Source organism: Hakea prostrata, chromosome 9 (assembly GCF_041222555.1).
Source record: "Hakea prostrata isolate BN-2017 chromosome 9, UWA_Hpros_2, whole genome shotgun sequence".
NCBI lineage: Eukaryota > Viridiplantae > Streptophyta > Magnoliopsida > Proteales > Proteaceae > Hakea > Hakea prostrata.
In genome coordinates this window covers 7,959,218-7,983,718 of record NC_142608.1, presented here as the reverse complement: position 1 = coordinate 7,983,718, position 24,501 = coordinate 7,959,218, and the positions used below count along the sequence as shown (strand labels likewise).

Here is a 24,501-nt window from a genome sequence, read left to right as displayed (position 1 = left end):
TATATACAAGGGTGATCCATGTATGCATGGATCCCACACACGCACGGACGCTTGGAATGGTGAAAGGAGACATGAACTTGAGTGACCACATGAGTGCAGGCTTCACGCCTTCAGACACCCATGCAGATAACACCATCATTGTCATCATTCTAACAAGTGGGCCTTCTCCTAAGTTGGAGCCTTTTTGTGTTGAGAAATTATTGAAGAATTGTAGAACACTCGAAAGATTATTGTAATCACAAACTTTGTCAGAGCCGAAACATACTATAGACACTTTCTTTAAGATATTCAGACACCCCGATTTGTGTAATATGAATACCAAATGTGTTTTCACCCCCAAGATTAGTCAGTCCAGCTTTAGGGTTAAACCCCAGAAAAGTTATTTCAAGTGTAATTAGATTGTTTTCACTACTTAACAGAAAGACAACAAGGAGAGAGAAGAGGAAAATTCATTGTTGAAAAATGAGCTCCAAAGGGTTTATATAAAGTCCCAAAAGTTGTGGATGAGAGCGTAAAGTCACTTCCTTTCGTGAAGGTACCTATTCAGTTCAACTCCCTACATGAAGGTACCTATTCAGCATACTTGCTTAAGGGAAAGTGCATCTCTAATGGGATCTTCACACTTCCACCCAGCAATGAGCTTTTCGCGTTAGGGTCCATGACAAAATAGGCTTTTCAGATTAACGCCTATGACCCACATCCCAAGTCCTAAGTCATATAGAAATATTAATATTGATTATTATATAGTTATATAATCATGGTTGCGTCACACCAAAGCTCAGGCTTGGTTTGCGTCATACATGGGTTTACACCGTACTGCGTGAGGGTGATCCTCAACCCCAAAGATATATTACATAGGTCTTTACTATGTATAAACACGATAACCAACTCCTTTCTGTCCGGCATGAAACTAAAATTTTTGTTATATAAATCATAAGATAAATGACATAAATAAAACATATATTTAAATTGAAATAATATACATAAATTTTAAACATTTTTCAACCGTCTGCTCTCTCTTTGTCTATATGTAAAATGCATGGAGCACAAGCACACAAAGTTCTAAAATTCTAATTGGTGTAGTCACTTTCGTGAATGAAAGCACTACTACGGGGAACGAATAACGAGATGATATGATTCAAATAATTTATCTCTCCTTTAATCTTTGGACACCAATCCAACTATCAATGAATCCAAGTAGAGATGTTCTTTTCAATCTGTTTATCCATGAAGGTGATCACCCTATTCTGTGATACTGTTTTTAACTTGAATCGATGATGAGAATAAGCAGGATGATGGCTTGACAATACTTACAGTTTCAGATTAAGACCCATTGGATCCTAAAATTATTTTGTATCTTTAAGACGGGGTCGATCTCGTATTGACTATATGAACAAATTACAATGGACATCTCTGATCATCCAAAAACAATGTTACACCTCTTACTCAAAATCCTAAGTTAAAAATTTTCACATCTCATAATGCTTCACATCAAAGCATGAGCATAGATGTGATTCTACTATTCCATGAGAGCAATTTAATATTTTTAAACATTTCTCTTATAATTAAATGATCATTCAATTATATTCGTCTCCTTGGATGACTGAGTTATGTACGATGTCCTTGTGTTCATGATCTTGTTTTAACACATTTGTTTGTTTAACATGAGAGTCATTTAAACAAGTAGGGTGACATTCGACTTGACAACCACACCGACATCCATAACGATCTTAGTTTGCTTACAAATGATTGTATTCCCTTATGTAAAAATGGACGCTCTACTACATCCCAAGGTGGTAGTATCTCTACTCACTTCCCAACACCGAGTTCACAACCAGAATATGTTATATTCCCCTAGTAATAATAATAGTAGTAGTTCTAAGATATCACTATTAAGTTTATATAGTCAGTAAATTTATGGAATGGATGTGTTCATATAGCTTTTTGTTATGGTCAACATCAATGTGCACATCATTAAATTAATTAATTTGATCCTCAAAACTGTCGGGCTAATAGGTGTATCTTGTCGTTGTTAGAAGAAGATTTGTTTCTCTCCCTAACCATCCGTATGTTTTATAGAAATAATCTCAAATTATTGTCCTCCCAAAAAAAAAACTCAAATTATTGAATTCCTTCTAACCTTTCTTGATATTTCTTTAAAGTCTTTCTTGTGTGTATTAAAATTAAATGTTTTTGTCATTTTTTTGGTCTAGTGGCAGACAGTTCAAGATTTTTTTTGGGTTTTATGAGTTCCACTGAAGCATTAGGAGGAAATAAATTAGAGTAAGCGTTCTACAGTAAATCTAGAATAGAACCAACTTAATGGCTACCTTTAGTAAATATTTGTCGTCTAAGGCATTAATTATTCAAATGTGGCACAGCTAGAGTTTAATAAGCAAGTAAAGAGAAGATGCGTTTACATTATAAGGAACTGATTAGGAAAAGGAGAGTAGACTTTCTGCTTCACAGAAGTTTCCATTTTTCCTTTATTTGTCTGCCTTGAGGGGTTTCCATTTTTCTTTATGTGTCTGCCTTGTGTCCTCATCAATCTCTCAATTAGTGTCTCTTTTTTTAATCTCTCTCAATTAGTTTCTGGTACCCATTATAGTATCTGGGCCTTTCAGCAAAACCCTAATCTTAGCTTTTTGGCCTCTTATATCACATGTAGACCACTTGTTCATCCTCATACGTAAGCAAGATTTATTGCATTGCTCATATGTAAGTCATCATCACATAATGATATAAACCCAGTAGTCCAGCTATTTAAAGATTACTAATGAAGATTCTAAATGTCTCTTATCATGGATATTGAAAAATTCTAGAACTAGAGAAAGTCACTCAGAGCTTCTTCAGATACTGCAATGAAAGATTTTGAAGATTATTAGCTATACTATAGCTAGTTTCCAAGGCACCTTAAGAGTTCACACATGATATTTCAGTGCCCTTATAGTTGTGGACAGCTACCCTGACTGTCTGGTTGTTATAGCTACTAAGAAACCCCACATATTCAAAATAACTCAACAACTTACTTCAATGTTGAGTGCCCTTTCTAGGGTCCCTCTTTGACATGACTCACTCTAGAAAGAAAGTTTATAGCTACTTCATTGACATCATTTACAAGAATCAAGACCCATTACAAACTTTCTTCAAGTGATAATCCTTAGAAAACCATAAAAACTTAAGGTTTTGATTATAGATTTTCTTTTAATGATTAACAAGTGATTTCTGAGTGGGGACGAAGAGCTTCTCATTAAACACAAGGACACAAACCCTAGCTGGCACCCTGCCATGACAAGTAAAACATCAATATTCCAAGCAGGCTTTTTACCTTCTCTCTTCTGAATTTTCACTATTGAGTAGAATTGATTTGTGGAGGATACCATCAAGAAGGGGCATGGTCGGGTGAGCAGATGCAATACATCAAAAGCTTGTCTATATATAGCAGACTTGTGAGATAAAGTTTATGGATGGAAGTCTTAAGAGGCCCACTTGGTTGGTTATTCACATTAGATTGAGAGGACACCACCATTCAATATGTAGTAGAAAGAAGTGCTGTATCTTCCCTATCTCTGGCCTGAGTACCTACTTTTCCATTAATTAGTATTGTCTGGCTTTTCTAACCATTGATCACATAAAAATTTTGAAATCTCTTGGTTTCTAACTAGACACAGAAGCCTGTCACAAGGCATGTGATGGGATGGTCACTTCTCACAGTCTCACTACTGATTCCGAGATTGCCTTCTGATGAGTCATAGCAATGAGGTATCTATTGGTTTTTTTCAGTCCTCGATGCATTCTTGTAATCTGAAAGTAGAAATATTCATATAAGAAATTATGTGGTTCGATAATATTGTCTCATAATAAGAAAGATATTTAATTCACCATCAGCTACCAGATTAAATTTTTTTTAACGAAAACTTCATATAAAAAAACTTACATAGGATAAATTTAGGTAGTTGACTCAAAGGCCAAATTATAACTGAGCAAATATAATATTTTGTTAAAAAGAACTCCTAAGAAATAACAAATCAAAATAAAAACAAAACGAAAAATAAATTGGGATTTAATCTGGTTCACACACTAATGCGATGTGCTATGTCCACATATGAATAGGAAGAACTTTTCACTATGTGGAGGACGAACAAAGTTGAGATCTCACAACCAATTGCCAAGAATGGCATTGTAAGAACTCTCACCCAAAACCTTATTCGAAAATTCCAAATTTCTTAAAAATTCTCATAGGTGAACATAAGACACATATATAAACTCCAATCGAGTAAACAAGACATCGACAATGGAGGATACACGTCCCGCATCCCCGCCTCCAAAAACCGAGATTAGTGATGGGCTATGATCTTAGGTTGATATGAAATATGTCTATGCGAATCCATCTTTGAAGTTGGGTACAAAAATTTAGGCCACAACATATTTTACTATGAGGAAAAAATACATAGATGACAACCCTAGTTGTTTTCTACCTTTCTCAACCCTTTAAGAGGCTATAAGTATAGTAAAAACTCTACTTCAAAGAAAACATGCAACATGAATGTCCTCGTACACAAAATTGTCCAAAACAGCAATACAAGACCTCCAAATAGTTTCAGGACCACAACCAATCATTTTGTAGAAGGCGCGCAGAATTTGAACATGACCTATTCCCTTGCCAGACGATGGACAACTACAAAATACGGTCATCCGGCCATGTTTAGGCCCCGAAATATGCCTTGAAACATTTTATATAGTGAAAATTGGCCTTCACCACAACATTCAGAATCCCCAATTCCCACAGGGCGCCAAGAACAAATATCCAGTTCCCAGGTTATTGACTGCCTGAGAATCAATACTTGATGCCTTAAAACTTCTGGGTTGAATCTCCAAATGTTATTTGTATGTTTTCCTAGTTAATTTAACAAGTGAAGCTAGAAGAAAAGATTTAGAAACATGACTTGATATCTGAAAGTATGATTTAATTTGACTTGCAGAGTTACCAAGGAAACTTGACCAGGCGAACAAATGAAGTTGGAGTCAAGTTTTTGGATTTCATGAAGCCTCCTCGATCGGAGCTTGGCATATATCATGTGCAGATCATGCATGCTTGCAGAACTATAAACAGATGGAAACACTACACCAAAGCGATGATAACAAGATAATTAATCTGCTCAAATAATATATACTAAGAAGTCTTAAGAGCAACTCACGCGTGCATAGGGGATCACATGTCACACGCATACAGTAGCATTAAAATAAAAGTTGTGACAGGTAGGGTATGAAAATGTACCAAAAGGTTTGGTTAGAAGAAACCAAGGTCTGAGAAATGAGCTGTGATAGGCTAAAACAACTAAGTTAAAGGAGCTTTAAGACAAAGTCTGAATTTGTTTTATGACATTTGGCTTCATTGGGCTCCATACATGGGGTGAGAAATGAGCTTTGCAGAGAGAGAGAAAGAGAGAGAGAAAGAGGACACCCTCATATGGCCATAATCACACCCTCAAGACATGTGATATGAATAGGGAAGGAGAGAGCTGGGCTCTCTCGATCTTAGATCTTCAAGGAAAGAAACACATTCATGCTAATTTTCATGCATGAAGGTCAGGCTAACAAGGGAACTTTGTGCTCACCAAGCTGAGCCTCAAAGGCAAATCACAACAAGAGAACGTGAGGTGCAAAAGTCTAAAATTTTAATCATTTAAACTTGTCTCCAAGCCCTTTGGTTTGAGAAAAAAGGGTCATTTGGGTCGTTTGCCAAAATATGTAAACTAAGATATTAGAATTCGGATCACACCTGACATGTCGGGGTTTTTTTTTTTTAATAATTTATAAAGAACAGGTTTCATTCACAACCTATAATAAGATTATTTTTTTTATTATTTTTTTCTGGTATTGATATAAATACAAACACTCCACATCCAATTTTTATTTTTATTTTTTGGTATAAAAGGGCTATTAAGCCGGGGAATTGGGATAATAATACGCCTCAGCAAGAGTCGAACCCATGACCTCTTCATTGAGAGGTGTTGGTTTCACCACTAAATAATGGATATACACAATATTTATATAATTTCGTGGAAACCTGAGAAGTTTCTTGAAAACCTGAGAAGTTTTGTGGAAACTTGATTTTTTCTTATAAATATTATAGCTTTCCCAAATTTTCAATTTTTTTGTTTATTTCATATTTCCCCAAATACCACGACAAACACCCCCTCCATCGGACTTCCCCTATCCAAAGTGCGTATTCCTTCAAGCTGGTTATCTTAAGCATATTGATGATCAGACTCATAAAGTTATAGTTGTCGATTAACTTGACAACCATAGGCATAAAATGTCATGGGATGTCTATGTTCGTTGGTTGGAAGAGAAGATATTACAGGCATAGTACTACTCAGCTCACAAGATGAATCCAGTCTTGGCACTCCTCTTAACACGAAGTTGTATTTTCCTTTTATTGTCAACTATTTTGAAGTTACAAATTATATATTGAATGTGATGTGCTTAAGTAGTTAAGTTTATAATGTACTTTTTTGACAACTCTACATTGATTTTTTTAGTAAAATACAACAAATGTATTATTTATACTCTAATTAGCTTAAATACTGAATCCCACCCCAAAATACTCTCTAAAACCTGTCGAAACTTGATGTCGAACTTGTACGGAAAAGTCCTCAGTTTCCTCGAAATTTCCCAAGTTTCCACCTAAGAAGAAAATTTTGGACAATATGAATTGAACTCTTCTATTGAGTTATGTACATTATATATTTATAATAGAAGTAACATGTTCTCTAATATAGAGATATTAGAGTCTACAAGGAAATATAATATACGATTCTTGCACACAATAAGATGGTCTTGATATGGAATAATATATTGTTGTGATCTTCAATTAATATGTGAATGTAAATCAACAAGATTGCGCGCTAAGGTGGCTAAGATTCACTTTGAAACATCTTTTGATATGATCTATTTGGCGGTGATGTACATCCTAATATTATTTATAACACTCGTCATTGGATGTCCATCAATAAATAATGTACCTCGTTAAAACCTTACTAAGAGAAAATTGTGTGGAAAAAATTTTAGTGAATGAAAAAAATACACATATCTAAATAATACATCTTACTAGCTGCATCTTTAAAAACATTGCCAAGAAAATCCAATGGGACAAAACCTTGATGAAGAGAAAAAAAAAAAAGGGCAGTACGTAATTTTCTCCCTCTAATGATAACATTATTGAATATCTTTAAGTATGTACATCTCAATTTCATGTACTAGCTTCTCAAAATTTTAATTAAGCAACTTCTCAATAAATAATCTGTCAAATTATCACTTGAACAAATTTGTTGAACATCGATTTCACCATTTCGTTGAATATCCTGAGTAAAAAAGAATTTTGACGAAATATGTTTCGTTCTATCTCTTTTAAATGTATCCTCCCTTCAATTGAGTTATGCATGCAATATTATCTTCATATAATATTGTTGAAACTCTTTTTTTTTAATGAAAAACTGCATGTTTCTTAAATGTATTGGGTCATTGATCATAACCAAATAAGTTATTAACTTATTTTATGAATCGTTATTATCTTTGCATGACTTAAAGAAATAGCAGCTATAGTTTGTTTTGTAGAATGCCATAAAGTAACTATACTTTCACTTGTAAATAAATAGCTTATGTGAGATCTAGCTTTTTGTGGCTCAGATAAATATGTTGCATCTGCATAACAAGTAAGTTGATTTCATATTCATTTGAATAAAATAACCTCATTTCAATAATACTTCAAAGGTATTAAAAATATATGTTTAATATCATTTTAATTCTTCGTGTTAGAGAATAATAAATCTTACTAATACACTTACAGAAAATGTTATATATGGCTGTGTGAAACTCTCAAATTTCTGACCCTTTAACCCATTGGTTTCAGGACCTCAGACCTATAGTGCAAGTAAACGACAACTCTGGACCTTATGACTTGAGCGCGGGTGTTCGAAAATCGAACCTACGGAGGTAAATGACCATGATGAAGACCCAATCATTCTAAGATTTTATAAGAGAAAATGTCAGTCTAGAAGGCATAAAAAAAAGGTTTTGGCATGTCTTTAAACCAATGCTAGAGGACTCAAAATTTGAGGTAAACTATACCATTGATCATGCCTTGAAATGACCTTTTTACCCTCCGAAGACCGTCATAATCGGCTTTCTCATGAATGAGATATAAAGCCGTTTGGTCAGAGGCAGTTGACTAGCTAGGTCGACCACCCCTGCCCAGTTTCAGGGCATATTCGGAATTTCAAGTTTAAAACCCTATTTTATGTTTCTCCAACCCCACAAACGCATTGTTATGTATAAGGGAGGCTGAGAACGAGAGAGATAAGGAGAGCTCATGATTTTGAAGCTTCTTCATTCATTTGGTGGTGCTAAAGTGTGAGATAGAAAGAAAATTGCACAATAAGGTAAGGAGACTCGAAAACCCCTTCACACCCTCTCTTTTGATGCATTTATGATGAGATATTTGCATTATTGTGGTGGTTATTGTTGTTGGCAACATTGAATGCTTCTTATTGCACTAATGTTTCCCAAACCTTTGTGAGAGTTGTTTTTTGTGCAATCCCTTGCATTTGAAACCAATTCGAACCTCTCAAAGATGCCCACAAGCAAACTCTGAGAGTCCAAATTGGGGTTTTTCGTTTGAAAATCAATTGGGATGTTTGAAAGGTAGTTTGGGACCCTAATGTTGTCAAATTGAAGACCCCAAAGTCCCATTGCAAGTTGATTTCAAATTGGGGACAAAATCGAGCATAATGGTCAGAGCCCTAGACTAGGCGGTCGACATGCCTTGTGTGGCTCACCCCCCCCCCCCTCTCTCACATCCCCTGTTCGGGTGTGTATTTTACCCCCTTGATTCTAAACGATCCCAAATTATTTTTTATCTAATTTCTTATGTTTCTAGAGTTATTTTGGGTCAATTGCACTCTCTTTTTGTGGATTTCTTTGGGACTCGGAGATTGATATAGGTTTGAAAGGTGAGGAATATATTTAATCATATATGTATGATTGATGATGTTATTTAAATATTCTTCAATTGAAATCTTGTATTATTTTGATATCATGTGTTCTGTTATAAGTTGTGTGTGACTTTGCATGAATAAAAGGTAATGTTATTTATATTTGTTTCTATTTTCAAATTTCATGAATTGTTTATATGAGAATGGTGTGAATGTGTGGATTTGATTTTGGGACTTTGTCCTCTTGTACTTATATGCAAACTAGGGTTATGGGATCGCCCATTATCCCAGTGACCCTATATATTTATGCACTTAGACCTAAGTACATGGATACTAGGTGTTTAGATGTGTTTAGCTAAGTAATCACATGAGTACTACTACTCTTCCAGTAAGGGTATTGAAGCCGGTTAACCCGTAATGTCAGTGGTTGGGTCTTATGAACTGTGAACATTAAGCATGCCCACTGCCATCATGAGATTGTAGGGTTGCATATTTATAGAGTTTGGGCTCGTGTCACTTTCAGCGCGATGTGCGATTTTCATAGGGAAGCCACGAGAGTGTCTGCCTATATATATGTGGATGACCATAGGGTTGAGAAGTGAAATTCAACAGATGCCTCCCATTAAAAATCCCATTTCTATGTAGATAAGGATATCAGATTAACAGATGCCTCCCATTGAGAAATGATATCAATATCATATGTAGTACGAGACCATATGATTATGCATTGGGCCTAGAGTTGTCCTTGACATGTGCTAGTTCTCATACCAACCGGTGATGTGAGAGTAGTGACTTATATCCCCAACCATGGATTGATGTGATTGATCCAATAATCGCGGAGAACCCGAACAAACGTCTTTTGTTGAGGGAAAGTGATTGAGACCACCCAGAGGAGGTTGGTGTATAGTTTAATGTGTGTCTACCATAGAAACCTCATGATTTCATATACATTTTATTCTTCATATTATTATCATAAATCACATATGTTTGATGTGAGAAATTGTAAATGAATGCTTGATATGTAGTTGAGTAGACCTTACTGAGTTCTGTTGAACTCACTCCTTTATGTGTATATTCTGTTAGATCTTGCTATAAGTTATGAGGACTCCATTCAAATGGAGGATCCGTTGTTGGCAGAATATTTTGAGGGAGCAACTTGCAAGGAGGTGGACTAGCATGGAGCTTCGTGCCCGAGCCTGAATTGCTCCTATGGAGCTAGGTACTAATGGAGATCCGACGATATCTTTGGAGACAATAGTGTCCCTCGTAGCCTTATGTTTTATCTTCATCCTTAATTATATAGAGAGAGATGATGCCGTCTTCCATCGAAGAACCTAGAATTTCGTTGCAAACAATTATTTCCTTTAAATTCTAATGTTCAGTTTTGATTAACTTTATATATTTTTTTTTTAATTTTAGTTAATTGATAATTGTAACCTCATTGATAATTCATTTTTTATAACTTTAAATATTGATCACTGATTGATTCTTGTCCTTTGATTATGTTATGTCATATAATTGTATGAATTTGTCACTTAACTTTGATCATGTAGTGTATCACCCCCATGGGTATTCAGGTATGACCTGATCCAGTTGGGTGGAGTGTGACAAGTTGTGTACTATTAATAAGATACATTGGTGTTCTAATTCAACTTAGATATGATACTTTAGAACCAAAAAATTCTTCATTGTTTTTATGGGTTGAAATGAATATTTCTTTATATCGAGTGATCTTCAAACCATTAGGTTACTCAATGGATGTGTTTAATTTACATAAAATCGCTTCAAAACCTTCTCTATAGAAGTTGATTGATGAACGAATATTTTATCCGCCAAATGATTAATTGCAAGCTTAGACAAAAGTTTATCTTTCCAATATTTTTCATTTTAACTTTCTTCAAATAATCTACTGCGTTTGAAAGATCTTCAAGAATTCTGATGATATTTAAGTCATTAACATATGCACTTATTATAACAAAGTTAGATATATATTCTTTAATAAAAACACAATAATAAATTGGATCATTTTATACCCTTCATTATATAAATATTCACTAAGGCGATTATATCATATATGCCCTAATTGTTTTAATCCATATAATGATCCTTGAAGCCTTATTGAACTATTTTTCCAAAAATTTTATTTGCTTCAAGTATTTTGAATCTTTCATAGATTTTTATATAAATTTGACACTCGAGTGAGCCATATAAATATGTTATAATAATATCCATTTTCATGTACTGCCAAAATAATAAGATATTTGAAGGTAATTTTATATGTACCACAACAAAATATGTTTACATATAATCAATGTCAGGCCTTTGCAAAAATTCTTGTGACATAATTCATGCTTTATATATACAATGATTTCATTCTTTTTCTCATTTCATTTTTGCACAAAAATTCATTTGTACCCCACTAGCTTTATACCTTCAGATATTTTGACTAAAAGCCCAAAAAGTTTACTTTTCAAGTGAATTCAGTTCTATTTGAATTACATCTTTACATTTTGTCTAGTTATTTCTTCATTTATATTCATCAGTAAATTTAGGTTCAAGATCCTCGTTCGTTTTATTATTATTTTTTTAATAACATTATATAAAAAAATATTGTCGACAACTATATCTTTTTGTCTCCATCTCTTTCCTGTAGTGACATAACTAATCGAGATCTCTTAATTATAGGTACCTGAACCTCTTCTCGAGTTTTTTGAAAAGTTATGTCTTCAAGATTTTCATAATCAATTATCTCCGTATTATGACCATCTTGATCATTTGTTCCATTTTTCTTTTCTAGGATTTTATTATTGGAACCGACTGATCTTCTATGTTTTAAACATGATTTAGTTACATTTGCACTGATAGATTATTCTTGTAACAACCCCCGTAATTCTAACCCGAAATCCTTATTGCAGGTCAAATAACCCGAAGGTCAAGGCGGTTTAAGTTGTGGAGTGTTCGGATAAAAGTCCACAATCCATACCCTAAACCCATGGATCTGGATTCTCTTGATGAAGAACCTGCCTTGCTGGGAAGTTGGATCTCTAGTAGAAGGTAAGAGGTGTTTGAAGATGTCTATAATGAAGGTAAGACCTCCCCCATGTGTTGTTTAGGGTTAAGTTGAAGTTAGGAGTCAACCCCTTGAACAAAGCACCCTTGTTGAGGTAAGTAAAACCCTTTCACTCCTTTCTCTTCTTTCAACTTTGGATTGGTGATGGATCCATCTCCATCATGTTGGGGTGACCTAATTATGATTGGTGGGTTACCCTAATCAATGTGTTTGAGAAGATCCTGTCTGATAACGAATCCCTGCATTCAAATAAATTATGGATCTAATCAAGGGAGAGGATTTGGGTGATAGATCTGTGGTAATTTTAGGTTTCTGATTTGCTCCTTGGTTATAGACTTATTAAGTTTGGAATTCGGATTGAGATCATCCCAAACCGGATTGAAATCGGATGATCAAAAGTTTGAATTTTGGAATTGGAAATAGTCTGTATTTGGGGTGGTTGCTCAAGGCGGTCACTTGACCCAAGCGACTGGCTAGGTCACAGTAGCAATGTGACTTTCGATTTTTACTTGATTTAACTCATGTCTCTTATATAATCTTGTAACCCTATGTTTAGGTGTTCTCTGACTTTGCTGAAAATCTTATAATTGTAATTGGATTGCACTCTAGGAATCTTTTACTTAATTACAGGTAAGAACACACTATCTTGTTTATATGCAATGACATGTATATGATGAATCAGATGTTTCTTTTATTATTCATTAATCATGTACATTGTTGTAGTTGTTTAATTTACTTTAATACTATTATATACTTGTTGTTTATGTTATATTTGTATAGCTTGTTACTTCATGATATTGATTGAACGGTCATGATATGATCTTGTTTGATATAATGTAGTTGTGATGGAAAGGGTATCCAATCGAGTATCTTTGTTTGAGATATCAAAGGGTTGTGGTATGGAACACATGCTCACTGATGCCTCTAGCACTATCATGACTGCTGGATGACATACCTAGGGAGTCTAGAATTGCATGGCTAGGTACCCTACATGCTATTACCCTTTCGGTAGGGAATTGAAGCCGAATGACCCATGACAATAGTGACATGACTCTGTTTCATCATACAATGGTAACCAGTCTGTGCGAAGACTCAGTGGTTCATTGTTGTTCATGCAATGGTAGGGTTGGGCTCATGAACGTCCAAGGAGCGGCATAGGTGTCATGAGAAGTCATGAGAGCTTTTCTCCCCAATAATATGTGGATGACCATAGGGTTAAGGAGTGGAGTCCAACAGCGGTACCCCGTCCGTGAGGGTTCTCATTCCTAGGTTGCAAAGGATACGGAACCGAGTTGGTTGGTGTCATAGGGGAAGTATCTGGACTCCATATAGTGTGTTACCAGTATGACCTTGCATTGGATTAGAAACCCCAACATGCGCTAGTACTTATGCCAATGGTCGTGGTAAGAAGGTTGACTTAAACCCCAGCCATGGATGCCTGATGAGGACTTTACCCCTTTACCCAGGATTCCAACAGAGGTAACCAGTCCGTGAAAGATCAAAGTGACTAGACCTACCCAGAGGAGGGCTAGTGTAATATCTTAAAGCATGTCAACTATGTAATGACTTGCATAGTTAGATCTTAATTAGTAGCATTCATATTATTGCATCATTCATATCATATATGCATTTCTGATTGTGTTAACATATGGATGAGAAATGTGTTATCCTTGTTCAGTTCGTCAGAACTCATTCCTTTCTTTGTATGTTATACTAACTGTATAGATGGTTACACAACTTCAGAAATTGGAGAGAATTCGCATGATCGAACCCTCTCGTATGAAGAGGATGTGGCACCGTCAATGGGAGATGGAGATAGCTTCCATGAAGCCTCCTACGGATGCTAGGAGTGCATTTATAGCACCCATTGATGGCCGAAGGAGGCAGATTGCCAGACATTTTGAGGATCGTATGGAGAAGAACTGGAGAACTCTTTTTCTTGTTATTCATGAAGCGCATTACTTAACTTTAGATAAAGAAACTCAATTAGTTTATTTTGATTGTTTCCGTTGAACTCATTAATCCTTTTAAACATTAATTCTTTGTTTGATTTTTTTATTGGAGTATTTGGACTCCTATAATCCTTTGATTAATTATTTGAACTTGCTCGTGCTCTTGATTTATCTATACTTGCATTTATTATTATTGATAGGTAAGACCGTGGATCCTGTGACTGATCGCACCCACGAGTTGTCGGGTGGATAACCGAGACCGACGGGTGGGGTGTGATACTTCTACTAGGATATTAATCTAAATTGAAGCATTTACAAGTGAAATATGAGATTTAGTAACTCCTAGCAAGTCAGTAAATCTAACAGTTGATTCGTAATAGTTTATAAATGCATTATCTTTTGAACTTCAGATTCACATTGCTTAGTACAAGAATCTAAATGAGATAATGATAATGCATTCTAATCAATTTTTTTTTCTAATTGTTTATTCTCTCTCCCTTTCATGTTGAAAAAATTAATTCATCAAAATTATAATCAGCAAGTCTTGCTTTAAATTAATCTCTAGTCATTGGCAAGATATTGAATTATATAAGGAGAGTCATATCCAATATATATTCCCAACTTTCTTTGGGGATTCATCTTTGTGCATTGTGGCAAAGCAATTGCAACATAAACTGCATATCCAAAAATTATTAGATGAGAAATAATTGGCTTCTAACCATAAATCAATTGTAATAAGGAGAATTGCTGATAACTTGTTGGCCTGATGCGTACAAATGATGTTGCATATAAAATGACATATCTTCATGCCAACACATGGATTTTGTTCTCATAAGCAATAATTTAACTATTAATTGGTAACATTTAATAAATAATTTTATCAAACCGTTTCTAGGTATAAAAATGAGCAACATGCTATTCAATTATGATTTCAATTGTTATATATAAATCAGAAAGCCTGAGATATAAATTCACTACTATTATCAAAAAAAATTGTCTTTACCATATAATCTATAAATTGTGCTCTTAATCTAATTATTTTGAGCAAGTAATCTCGCAATACCAATTGCAAGTTCATAATGAACATACATATGATCATTTTATAGATGCATCACATATGATCATTTTATAGATGCATCTACTAAAATCATACACTATTTGAATGATATATATATATATTGGGAGAATAGACCCTTCCATATATTTCATCTTAAAAATGCAAAAGGTTCAATTCCAACTTTAACTGATAATCGTCTAATCACAAATTTTCCTTGAAAACAAGTAGCACAAGAATTCACTTAATTGAAGAATTAGAATCTTATGATTCTTCAATAAATAATAAATGAATTTTTAATAATTTTTTTCATCATACTTGATCCGGAATGGTCCATCTAGTCATCCCAAATAAGAAAGCTATTGAAATTAATAGTATTTTAATTTACTAAAGCATGTGTTTCAACTATACGAATGTTTGTGTAGTATAAACTATAAGAAAAAATTCTAACATTTTTGTAGTAGTGCATATTCATTTTTACCATCATTTGTAATCTGAATATGATAATTATTTTGACAAATATCTTCAAATTTTAATAAGTTTTATTGAAACTCATTAAAAAATAATACATTATTTATAGTCAATTTGGTCTCCTAGTGAATAATAGATTAGCTCTTCCGAATCCTTCAATCAATTTTGTACTACCAATTATTGTATGAATATTAATTTCTTTATCATCAAATAAGAAAAACATTTTTTATTTCTTAGTACAATATGTGTTGTAGTATAAAGAGAATATTCATATTCTTCATTAAAATGACATAAAATACATCAAAAGATATGTAAAAAAATCAACATAAAAAAATGAATAAAATTGAAAGGAAAAAAGAATTACATTTAAGATCAACAAACTAACATAATATCAATTTTATTTTTATTTGAACTCTAGTAACATAACCAAATCTTTAATTATTATCTTCAAAGAAGTCTACAACATCTATATCTGTAGTCTGTGAAGCCATCAAAATCATACTCGTCCAAAATTTTTATTTCGATGCATAGAAAAGTTTGAAAATCTTATAAATTTGTAACTATACGCATGCAATGTAATGAGGATCACATGCACGCCAAAAATGTTTGATTTTTAAACAAAACCTCACTCCGGAAGAAATCTCCCAATGGGTATCTAATAAGTTCTAGGATTTAGTCATGTGTAATTTTCTAATCTAAAGTACTCATTATATTTACCTTAGTCTTTCAACTGGAATGTTCAACATGCATGAATCTTATAACTCATTGGACACTCATTGAGAAAGCCACTACAAGGAAAGGATTGTGCCAAACTCTGTGTATTTTTCAATATGCTTTAAAATAGAAGGGACAAATTATATACACTTATGGTACAAATAACGAACGACGTAAAGAGGAGAAAAATGAGAGAAAATGCTAGTTCTACCTCAAATGTCATTTACTTTAAAGTGGGGGGACCAATGAGAGTACGAAAATTAACACGAAACAACACCGTGGCATTTTGGAAGAGACAAATCGATTGTTTTAGCGGGAAGAAGAATGATATAGACATAGCAGACCATACTTCAACTTTGTGCCTAAACTTTTCACACTTTTCATAGAGCAATATAGATAAGACTAGAGAGAGAGGTCGAAATTGGAAGTCTAAAGATTAAAAGTACATATAAGAAATCTAATTAAATCAATACATGCTAGTTATCTGAGTGATATGGGTCACAAACTTGAAATGTGCTTATAAAATGGGCAATCCATTAATGATCAGTTCAACAAGAATCTTTCTCAAATTTAATGAATATCAATCTTTAGCCACAAATGTTCTTTCTTATACCTAACAAACAGTTGGTACAGCTACTCCTACTTGTTTTAAAAGTTATTACTAAACAATGGGTGCTTCTTCCTTTCTTTTTATACTAAATTCAAAATTGAAGGCTTCTTTCCCAGTAGAGTCCAAAAGAGATGTGGGAGTAAAAAGTCATAAATAATTTATATAAAAGACTGTTGTTATGGATATTTTATAATAGACTTGTCTGGGTCGACCAAATTAAGAAGAACCGGACCGATCAAACCTTGGCCGGACCACGAATAAAACGAAGGCACTAAGCAAGATATACAATTTGAATCATATCCAACCTCCTTAAAGATAGGGATAAGGATTCCGATCAAGTCGGGTCACTCTTAGAATCTAAATCAGACTCCACGACTACAATCCAAGTAATATTGTATTGGCGGATAAAATTCCTCTCCCAGGAAACTAGCAACAATTACAGAGTTCTATTCGAACTCTATTACTGCACAATTAAGATAACCTCTCCTAAGATCTATAAATACTCACATATTCATCATTATGAGGTATGCACTCTTAAGTTATTGAATACATTGAGAGGTTGAGCTGGCTTCCTTTGTTCGTCTGAACTAACTTGTTCGTCGGAGACGAAACTCGACCACACAGGTCGAGCACGTTTTTGCAGGTTTGAGAGTTTGACCAGGAGGGACCGAATTCTGCATCAACAACTATTTTGATATCTTGACCTTAACATTACTAGTCTGCTACAATTGTGATCCACCGACTAGTAGTGCACAAAGATATATTGGAAAATTACGTGATTAACTGCTTCTAGTTTTTCTTTACAAAAATAACCACTCAATGTTTCACTTTACAAAATTAGTCAAAACTGAGTTTGCATTTACAAAACTAGTCAAAATATTGATTTTTCACCTTTTTGGATTTTTTTACTTCTAAAATGATCACATCGAGCAAAAAAATCACTATTTTGTCCAAAAGGGTAAAGTCATTATTTTTATATCCTTTGGACATTTTCACCGTTATGTTAGTATGATCAATTTTAGAAGTAAAAATATCCAAATAGGTGAAAAAGCACTATTTTGACTAGTTTCATAAATAAAAATTCATTTTTAGCTAGTTTTGTAAAGTAAAACATTGAGTGGCTATTTTTGTAAGAGAAAATCTAAAAGCAGCTAATCAAGTAATCTTTCCAAAGATATATCCCTTCTCCTGTCTTTTTTGTGATGAATAAAAAATCTCTTCACCGCGATCGTGCTGATCATAATAGCCATCCTAGTACAGATGTTATCGTCTCATGTAAAAATCAAACAATGATGGGCAAATAATGTTGGGTCCTTAAATATTTAGTAATCATGGTGAGTCTTCATTGATCAGCACACGAGCTTCATGGTTATTGACTTTTCTTAGCTAAAAAAAATAAAAATAAAAACTATCTCATTCTCTGTTATTTATTACTGAAAGTGAATCCTCTCAAGTCATTGAGTAGGTGAGTCATTATTTGGTCATTCCTGTATACTTCCGTTCAGCCAACGACTTGCCAGTGTCTCTCGGTTCGGTTATAAAAGAACATCTGGACAAAAGTCCATTGAGCATCTGGTGAGATTTTAGGTTTTTATTTTTCAGGGAATCATTTTTGAAATTTCAACCATAAATGTTGATGCCGTTTTCTTTTCTTTAAGACCAAATTTGAAGCAACCTTAATCCAATCCATTAGTTAATCCAAATTAGTTGGACCAAACCATTATAGGATTTTATGAAATTATTAACTGTGTCAAAATGATACATTTTTAAGCAAATTACACGGCACCCGCTATATTTGGGACAAAACTCTTAACCACCGATTATTATTTCATAAATTACATGGCACTTATACGTAAATTACAAGTTATCCACAGTTGAGTTTACTATTAAAATAGATTATAAAATTATCTAAATGCCCTTTGATGCCATACCCAATCCCTAGGTGGGTCCCTTTACCCATCTTTCTTCTTATGCTGAAAACTACTCTCTACCATTAGAAGGAATTCTTGGTAGAGAAGCTGAGACCAAGTGAGGAAGATAAACCACTTTCTAAGGTTATAATGGAGACATTGCATGTGAACAAGGGAGAAAAGCCAAAGAAGGTGTTGGAGAGGCAGGATCAGATCACCGAGTTGCCCGAGGTAGTTAAGTGATTGAACGAAGATAAAGCACCGGAGGGAATTAAGTGAAGTAATGAGGATGGAAAGACAATGGTGGATAATATCAAAGGAATGGTTACGTCTTGGTTTGGACGAATGAGGAGCAACAACCACCAAGACATTGCAGGCACCACCACAGACTTGGGTTCCTAGAAACGTTGTAGGATGATGGGTCAAGAGAATGGGGGGGGGGGGGGGGGCTGTGGTTGCCGGCGGTGTTTGGTCATTGGCGATTTCCAATGGGAGAGAGCAGTCTCTGACATAGAAAGAAGATGGATGAAAGGAGAATCCATTCACCCACCTAAGGGTAGGGTATGGCATCAAAGGGCATTTAAGTAATTTTATAATTTATTTTAACAACAAACTTAGCTGTAGATAACTTATCATTTTCATTTGGGTACCATTTATTTATGATCTATAGGGTGACAAGATTTGTTTCCCCAAATTCGGACGGTAATATGCCAACTTATGTTTTTATATTTATCTTTGATGTATTTTAATTTGTCCTTATTAGAATCTTGGGTTTATTTTACTATTTGAAGAGGTTAAAGAGATTAATATGTTTGAAAAAAAAATTATGAAAACATCATAATGATATGATGGTTAGGGCTTACAATAAAACCGCATCTCTAATCCAATTGTTAATTAACCTAACAAGAAATTGAATAAAAATCTAATTTAATTTCCTAATGGTTTGGATTTGGCCCAAGCTGCCTGATTTCTTGGTTTCTTGTGGTTGATTCAAGATTTGTTGGAGTTTTAAGAAAAGAACTTGAACTGAATGGGACAATGTGTTTCACATTCAGAACTCACTCAGCACACCTTCTCCCCTACGGTTACCTATAAGGCTATAACTACATCTTGTCAAGGATTTATCGAAGTCTGTAAGCTTCCCAACTGTCATTCATTGGTTGGCTGGCTCATTGAAATGGAATCCAGTCAAGAGATTTTGTACGGTTGTATGACTGTATCTAGACATAAGTGAGAATGACCACCCTAACCTTCGTGACGAACAAACTCCCACGCCCATGGTGATGGCTAAATGGCTAATGTCACTCGCAATCAATTTCTCCGAAGAAGATAAATTCCCGAGATATGCCCAATGGTCCATGCCATTGACGAAGATATATAAATAAATCCAAACCAAAAAAACAAACTCAAAACCAGACTCCAGACCAACGTATTTAAATTTCTCAATTTTCGATTTTTCTTCCCAATAAGGAGAGAGAGAGAAAGTGAGAGAGATCAGAAGGCCAAAGAAGGCTCAGATAAGAGAGAGAGAGAGAGAGATGCGACTTTGCGGGGACTGATGGAGTGGAGTGGAGTGGAGTGGAGTGAAGATTAAGGCTTTTCAGCTTCTTTTAAGCAGGCTAGCCAAGTCTCTTCGTTTTGGCTTCCTTCTTCCTCTGTAATCTTCATCGTCATCCATGTTTCTGAGTCTCAGAGTTGTCTCATAATTAATCAGAGGAACGAAAAATGGCGGATTTCGATCTTGTGAATCCACTGATAAGCTCTCAAGAACATCAAACCGAGAAGATTCCAGCACTTTTCGCTGCAGAATCAGATCATATGCCATGTGGTTACTACAGTCGGAACATCGAAGTAAGGGATTTAGATGTCTCGCTTCGGCACGAGTCCGTTTCTTTGATTCTACAGGTATATATAGGATTCATAAAAAAAAAAGCTGTTTCTCGTCGTTTGATTTCTTGATCTTTGTTTTTCCATGTGTTAAGAACGAATGTTTGTTCTTCAGGCACAGCTATCTTGTCTCTTCGATCCGTTAATATCGTATCTGGCCGTTAATTACCTCGATCGGTTCATCGCCACACAACGAATTCCGGTAAAAGTAGAACCTTGTCGGCTGTCGCCGTTTCTGTTTTGGCTTTCTATTAAAGATCTAACAGATCTTGGCATTTCAGCAAGGGAAGCCGTGGATACTGAAGCTGATTGCTATGTCTTGCCTCTCTTTGGCGGCGAAGATGATGAAAGCGGACTTCTCTTTGATGGATTTCCAGGTGAGAAACTGCAAGTTCTCCTCTTCTTTCTGATATTTTCTTTCAGAACTGCGCTCCTTAGATATTCTGAAATGTTCTTGTATTCCTTGGAACTCGGAACAGAGAGAAGAAGGTTTCATCTTCGATACGCATTCTATACAGAGAATGGAACTCCTGATTCTAGGAGGTCTGAAGTGGCGAACGCGTTCAATAACTCCTTTCGCGTTCGTACATTTCTTCCTGTCTTTATTCAAGCTGAAAGATCCGCCATTAAGAGATGCTCTCAAAACCAGGGCTAAAGAGATAATCTTTAAAGCTCAAAACGGTAAATCTCCCAAAACAGTATCGAATACATAACATAATTAGTATCCTTCCAAGTCTCTTTATTAGAGACTTACTAGCTAATCTCATTGTAATTGCAGAAACGAAGCTTTTTGAGTTTAAACCATCCATAATAGCAGCTTCAGCGCTTCTCTCTGCTTCTCATGAGCTATTTCCCATACAATTTCCTTGTTTCAGAAAAGATATATGCTGTTGTGAATATGTAAACAAAGTGAGTATTATCATTTTTTTCTTCTTTTTTTTTTTTTTTTGTTCTTTCATTAATTCCGTTTGGATTATTACAGATTGTTGTTACCGATAATATTTAATACCACCGATTCCTCGCAGGAAAGCCTGTTCGATTGCTTTAATGTCATGCAGGGCATAGTGATGGACGGCTACGAGTCTGTGTTTGATATTGTATCGAGTTCGGACACGCCAGCCAATGTTCTTGACCTTCATTGCTCGAGCTGTGATAGTGATACTATCACAGCAACCACTACCGTAAGAGCAGAGAAGGACCTCAGACGGCGAAAGGTCAGCGACTTCTGCAGTGAGAAATCTTTCCAGCTTTCGCAGATTCAACAGTGCTGAATTTGACAACCTTCTCTGATATTGATACAAAACTACAACTGTCACAGAGGACGACGACACCAGCAACAACACAAAGCCGAAAGCAGGAAGATTAAGAGCAAACAAAACAAAAGCTGTGACTGAGACTGAGACCGAGACCAAGACAGCACAAATCCATCAAAGCGTACAAAGCGAGCTTTTCTTACATCCAACGGTCCATCTATCCAACCCTTTACCTTCTTTCATTTTTTTTTTTTTTTAAATGTAGTTTTTCATCGATCCAAAGCCATTATTTTTATTTTGAGACTTTTCTGAGAAGGAAACCTGGATTCTGTAGTCTGCGAATGAAGGACAAGACAAAGCTTTGAACTGCTCGTATAGACAAAACAAAGCTTTGGACCCGACTGGTTTCTCGGTCGGGTTTTCCCCGTCGTTTCCGGGTTTTGCTGGTTTGAAGGAAAAAAAAAACGAAATAATAAAAAAAAAAATGCTGAGTGTACTCTCTCTTTCTTTGCCATGGTCAAGGGTCAAACCCAAAAAGAAAATGATTGTATTCAAAAATAGAAAACAAGAAAAAGAAAAGAGATACTGTAGATTTGCGTAACGTAGCTTTCAGAAAAGATTGTGATATCTTTATCGAAGAGATGTAGCATTTAACGTGGTGAAGTGATGGTGCAACGGAACCAAGGAACGCGATAAAGTTCCGTAGGTGGCCGACAAATCAGTATCGGATCAGTTGCATTGTGAGGGCAACGGTTTTGAATTGACTAAATAACTTAGTTTCGGGTAAACTTGTCTGATTCTATCAATAGATAGTCGTATCGGATCCGATACAGAAAGCAATGAGACGGTACTGGGGAAGGTGACCGAAAATAGGACAAGAAAGCGTAGGGGAGTCAGGTCTTTTAATGAAGTAGTTAAGGAATACCTGACGAAAACGGCACAACAGCTGTATAATGGGCCCTATGCTTTGACTAGTTCTGTTTGTTGCTTTGGTATCATTCTCTTGTTTTCTCTCCTCTTCACTGTTGTTGCCTCTTGACATTTCTTGGAAACTCTTTTACATTACTTGAATTAGGGATTTTTCATTGGTAAGATAGTGTACAATTTCTTGGTAAACCACATAAACCAGTGGTATCATTTGGGGTAGTTTTTCTTCCTGCTGTTAAGTGTTGAAATTTCTTGATAGATTTGAGACTCCAAAATGGGTTTTATCGCCTAGGTCATGAACTACTTACTCTGCAGATTTAGATAAGTTCATAATCAATCTTATCAGTAAGAGAATAGCAATGACTCTCTGAAAATCTTAGACTGATTGAAGTTGGTGGGTGCATTATTCTCCCCTGAGTGGTTCAATTCTTTTTTTTTTGGTAGAACTGAGTGGTTCAATTCGTTTCTTCCTTTGTTACATTATTTTTTATCTTCTTCTACTTTCAATGTTTCACTGTAGGATTGATTAATCCCAGGAGTTTTAACTGGAAGAGGGGAAATTTTAGATACAGAAAAAGACATTCCATTGGTATATACGGTCAAGTCACTTTCTTGAATCCTGCAACTGTGACCCTATTCATTAAAAACGATTCAGATCTTCCCTCCAAACCCATTTCTGTCCTATACCCAGCCAAAGCAAAAAATAAAAATCCCTTTTGTCCTTTCATCAGTTCACCATATTTGTGGTAACCATAAACCCTAGCATCCCTCCACGTAAAGAACTTCTTGTGAACACGAGAAGGGGAAAAAGTTAAGGGCTCATGATTCTAAGCTTAGAGACTTCTTTTTTGAACTCTTACTGTGATAATATGAACCCATGGACCATGTAACGCAGCAATATTAACGAGGCTGTCATTGGGTATCCAGGAAACTGACTGGAAACACATGCTCTGGGCGAATTTGAAGGCATGGACCAGATGGACTAGAGACACATGTTGGGGGACCATTTCCTGATTAACAGTGGACAGTTGAGAGACACAAAATCTTAGTTGTTTAAAAATTCTTGATTGATTAGAAGATTGTTTCTATGTTAGAGTTAGAATCAAGGAATTAATACACAAAAACAAAGGAAATATTAAATTATGAGATGCAGACTTGATAAATAAGTCAACAGGAACCTTAGTTTTTTAAAACACAACTTTGATTAATTTGCATGGAGTTTATACACGGGGAGACCTTAGATTTGTAAAGAGCTGGAGGTCTTGTAGACTCACATTTAGAAACAAAAACTACGTTTTCTAGCGTGAGAGTGCCAGCAACATGCCCTTAAAAATATTGATGAAAGAGGCATTTGATCGAACACAGATAATAAGTGTTAAGCATATATAGTTAACCACATGTGTAGGATATAGACACGTGTATGTCTTGCCTTGTAAACACTATAAAGTGTATGCTTCAATAATAAATCAACATAGATCATTTTATTTCATTACTTTACATGGTATCAAAGCCTTCCCAGATCTGATTTCTCCCATCCAAACATGAGCAGCTTTGTAGATCCGATTTCTCAGATTTTTTTTTCTGCTGATTGATCTTTCTTCCTGGGTTTGCTTCCGTTTTCAACTCCGTTCTTGAAGTTTGTTGCAGGATTTCTGCA

The 24,501-nt window shown here is 35.1% G+C and overlaps 1 protein-coding gene across 2 annotated transcripts; it reads left to right on the top strand.

The window, feature by feature from the left end:
* Nucleotides 1–20,202: 20,202 nt before the first annotated feature.
* On the top strand, nucleotides 20,203–23,248 carry LOC149004453 (putative cyclin-D6-1). 2 transcript variants are annotated; one of them, XM_089169693.1, is made up of 7 exons: nucleotides 20,203–20,682; nucleotides 20,780–20,866; nucleotides 20,946–21,041; nucleotides 21,144–21,345; nucleotides 21,443–21,573; nucleotides 21,690–21,878; nucleotides 21,983–23,248. In XM_089169693.1, the coding sequence occupies exons 1-7, from the start codon at nucleotides 20,503–20,505 to the stop codon at nucleotides 22,028–22,030; spliced, it is 933 nt and encodes a 310-aa protein (XP_089025819.1). In that variant the 5' UTR covers nucleotides 20,203–20,502; the 3' UTR covers nucleotides 22,031–23,248. The 2 variants fall into 2 exon arrangements, with proteins under 2 accessions (XP_089025819.1, XP_089025818.1); XM_089169692.1 differs by having other exon boundaries at nucleotides 21,690–23,248.
* Nucleotides 23,249–24,501: the final 1,253 nt, after the last annotated feature.

Bases quoted from the DNA above. Each gene is read 5' to 3' on its own strand.
- LOC149004453 (XM_089169692.1), top strand. From the start codon at position 20,503: ATGGCGGATTTCGATCTTGTGAATCCACTGATAAGCTCTCAAGAACAT. The intron at 21,042-21,143 runs GTGAGAAACTGC...AACTCGGAACAG, and splicing joins TCTCTTTGATGGATTTCCAG to AGAGAAGAAGGTTTCATCTT. The intron at 21,346-21,442 runs GTAAATCTCCCA...TTGTAATTGCAG, and splicing joins AATCTTTAAAGCTCAAAACG to AAACGAAGCTTTTTGAGTTT.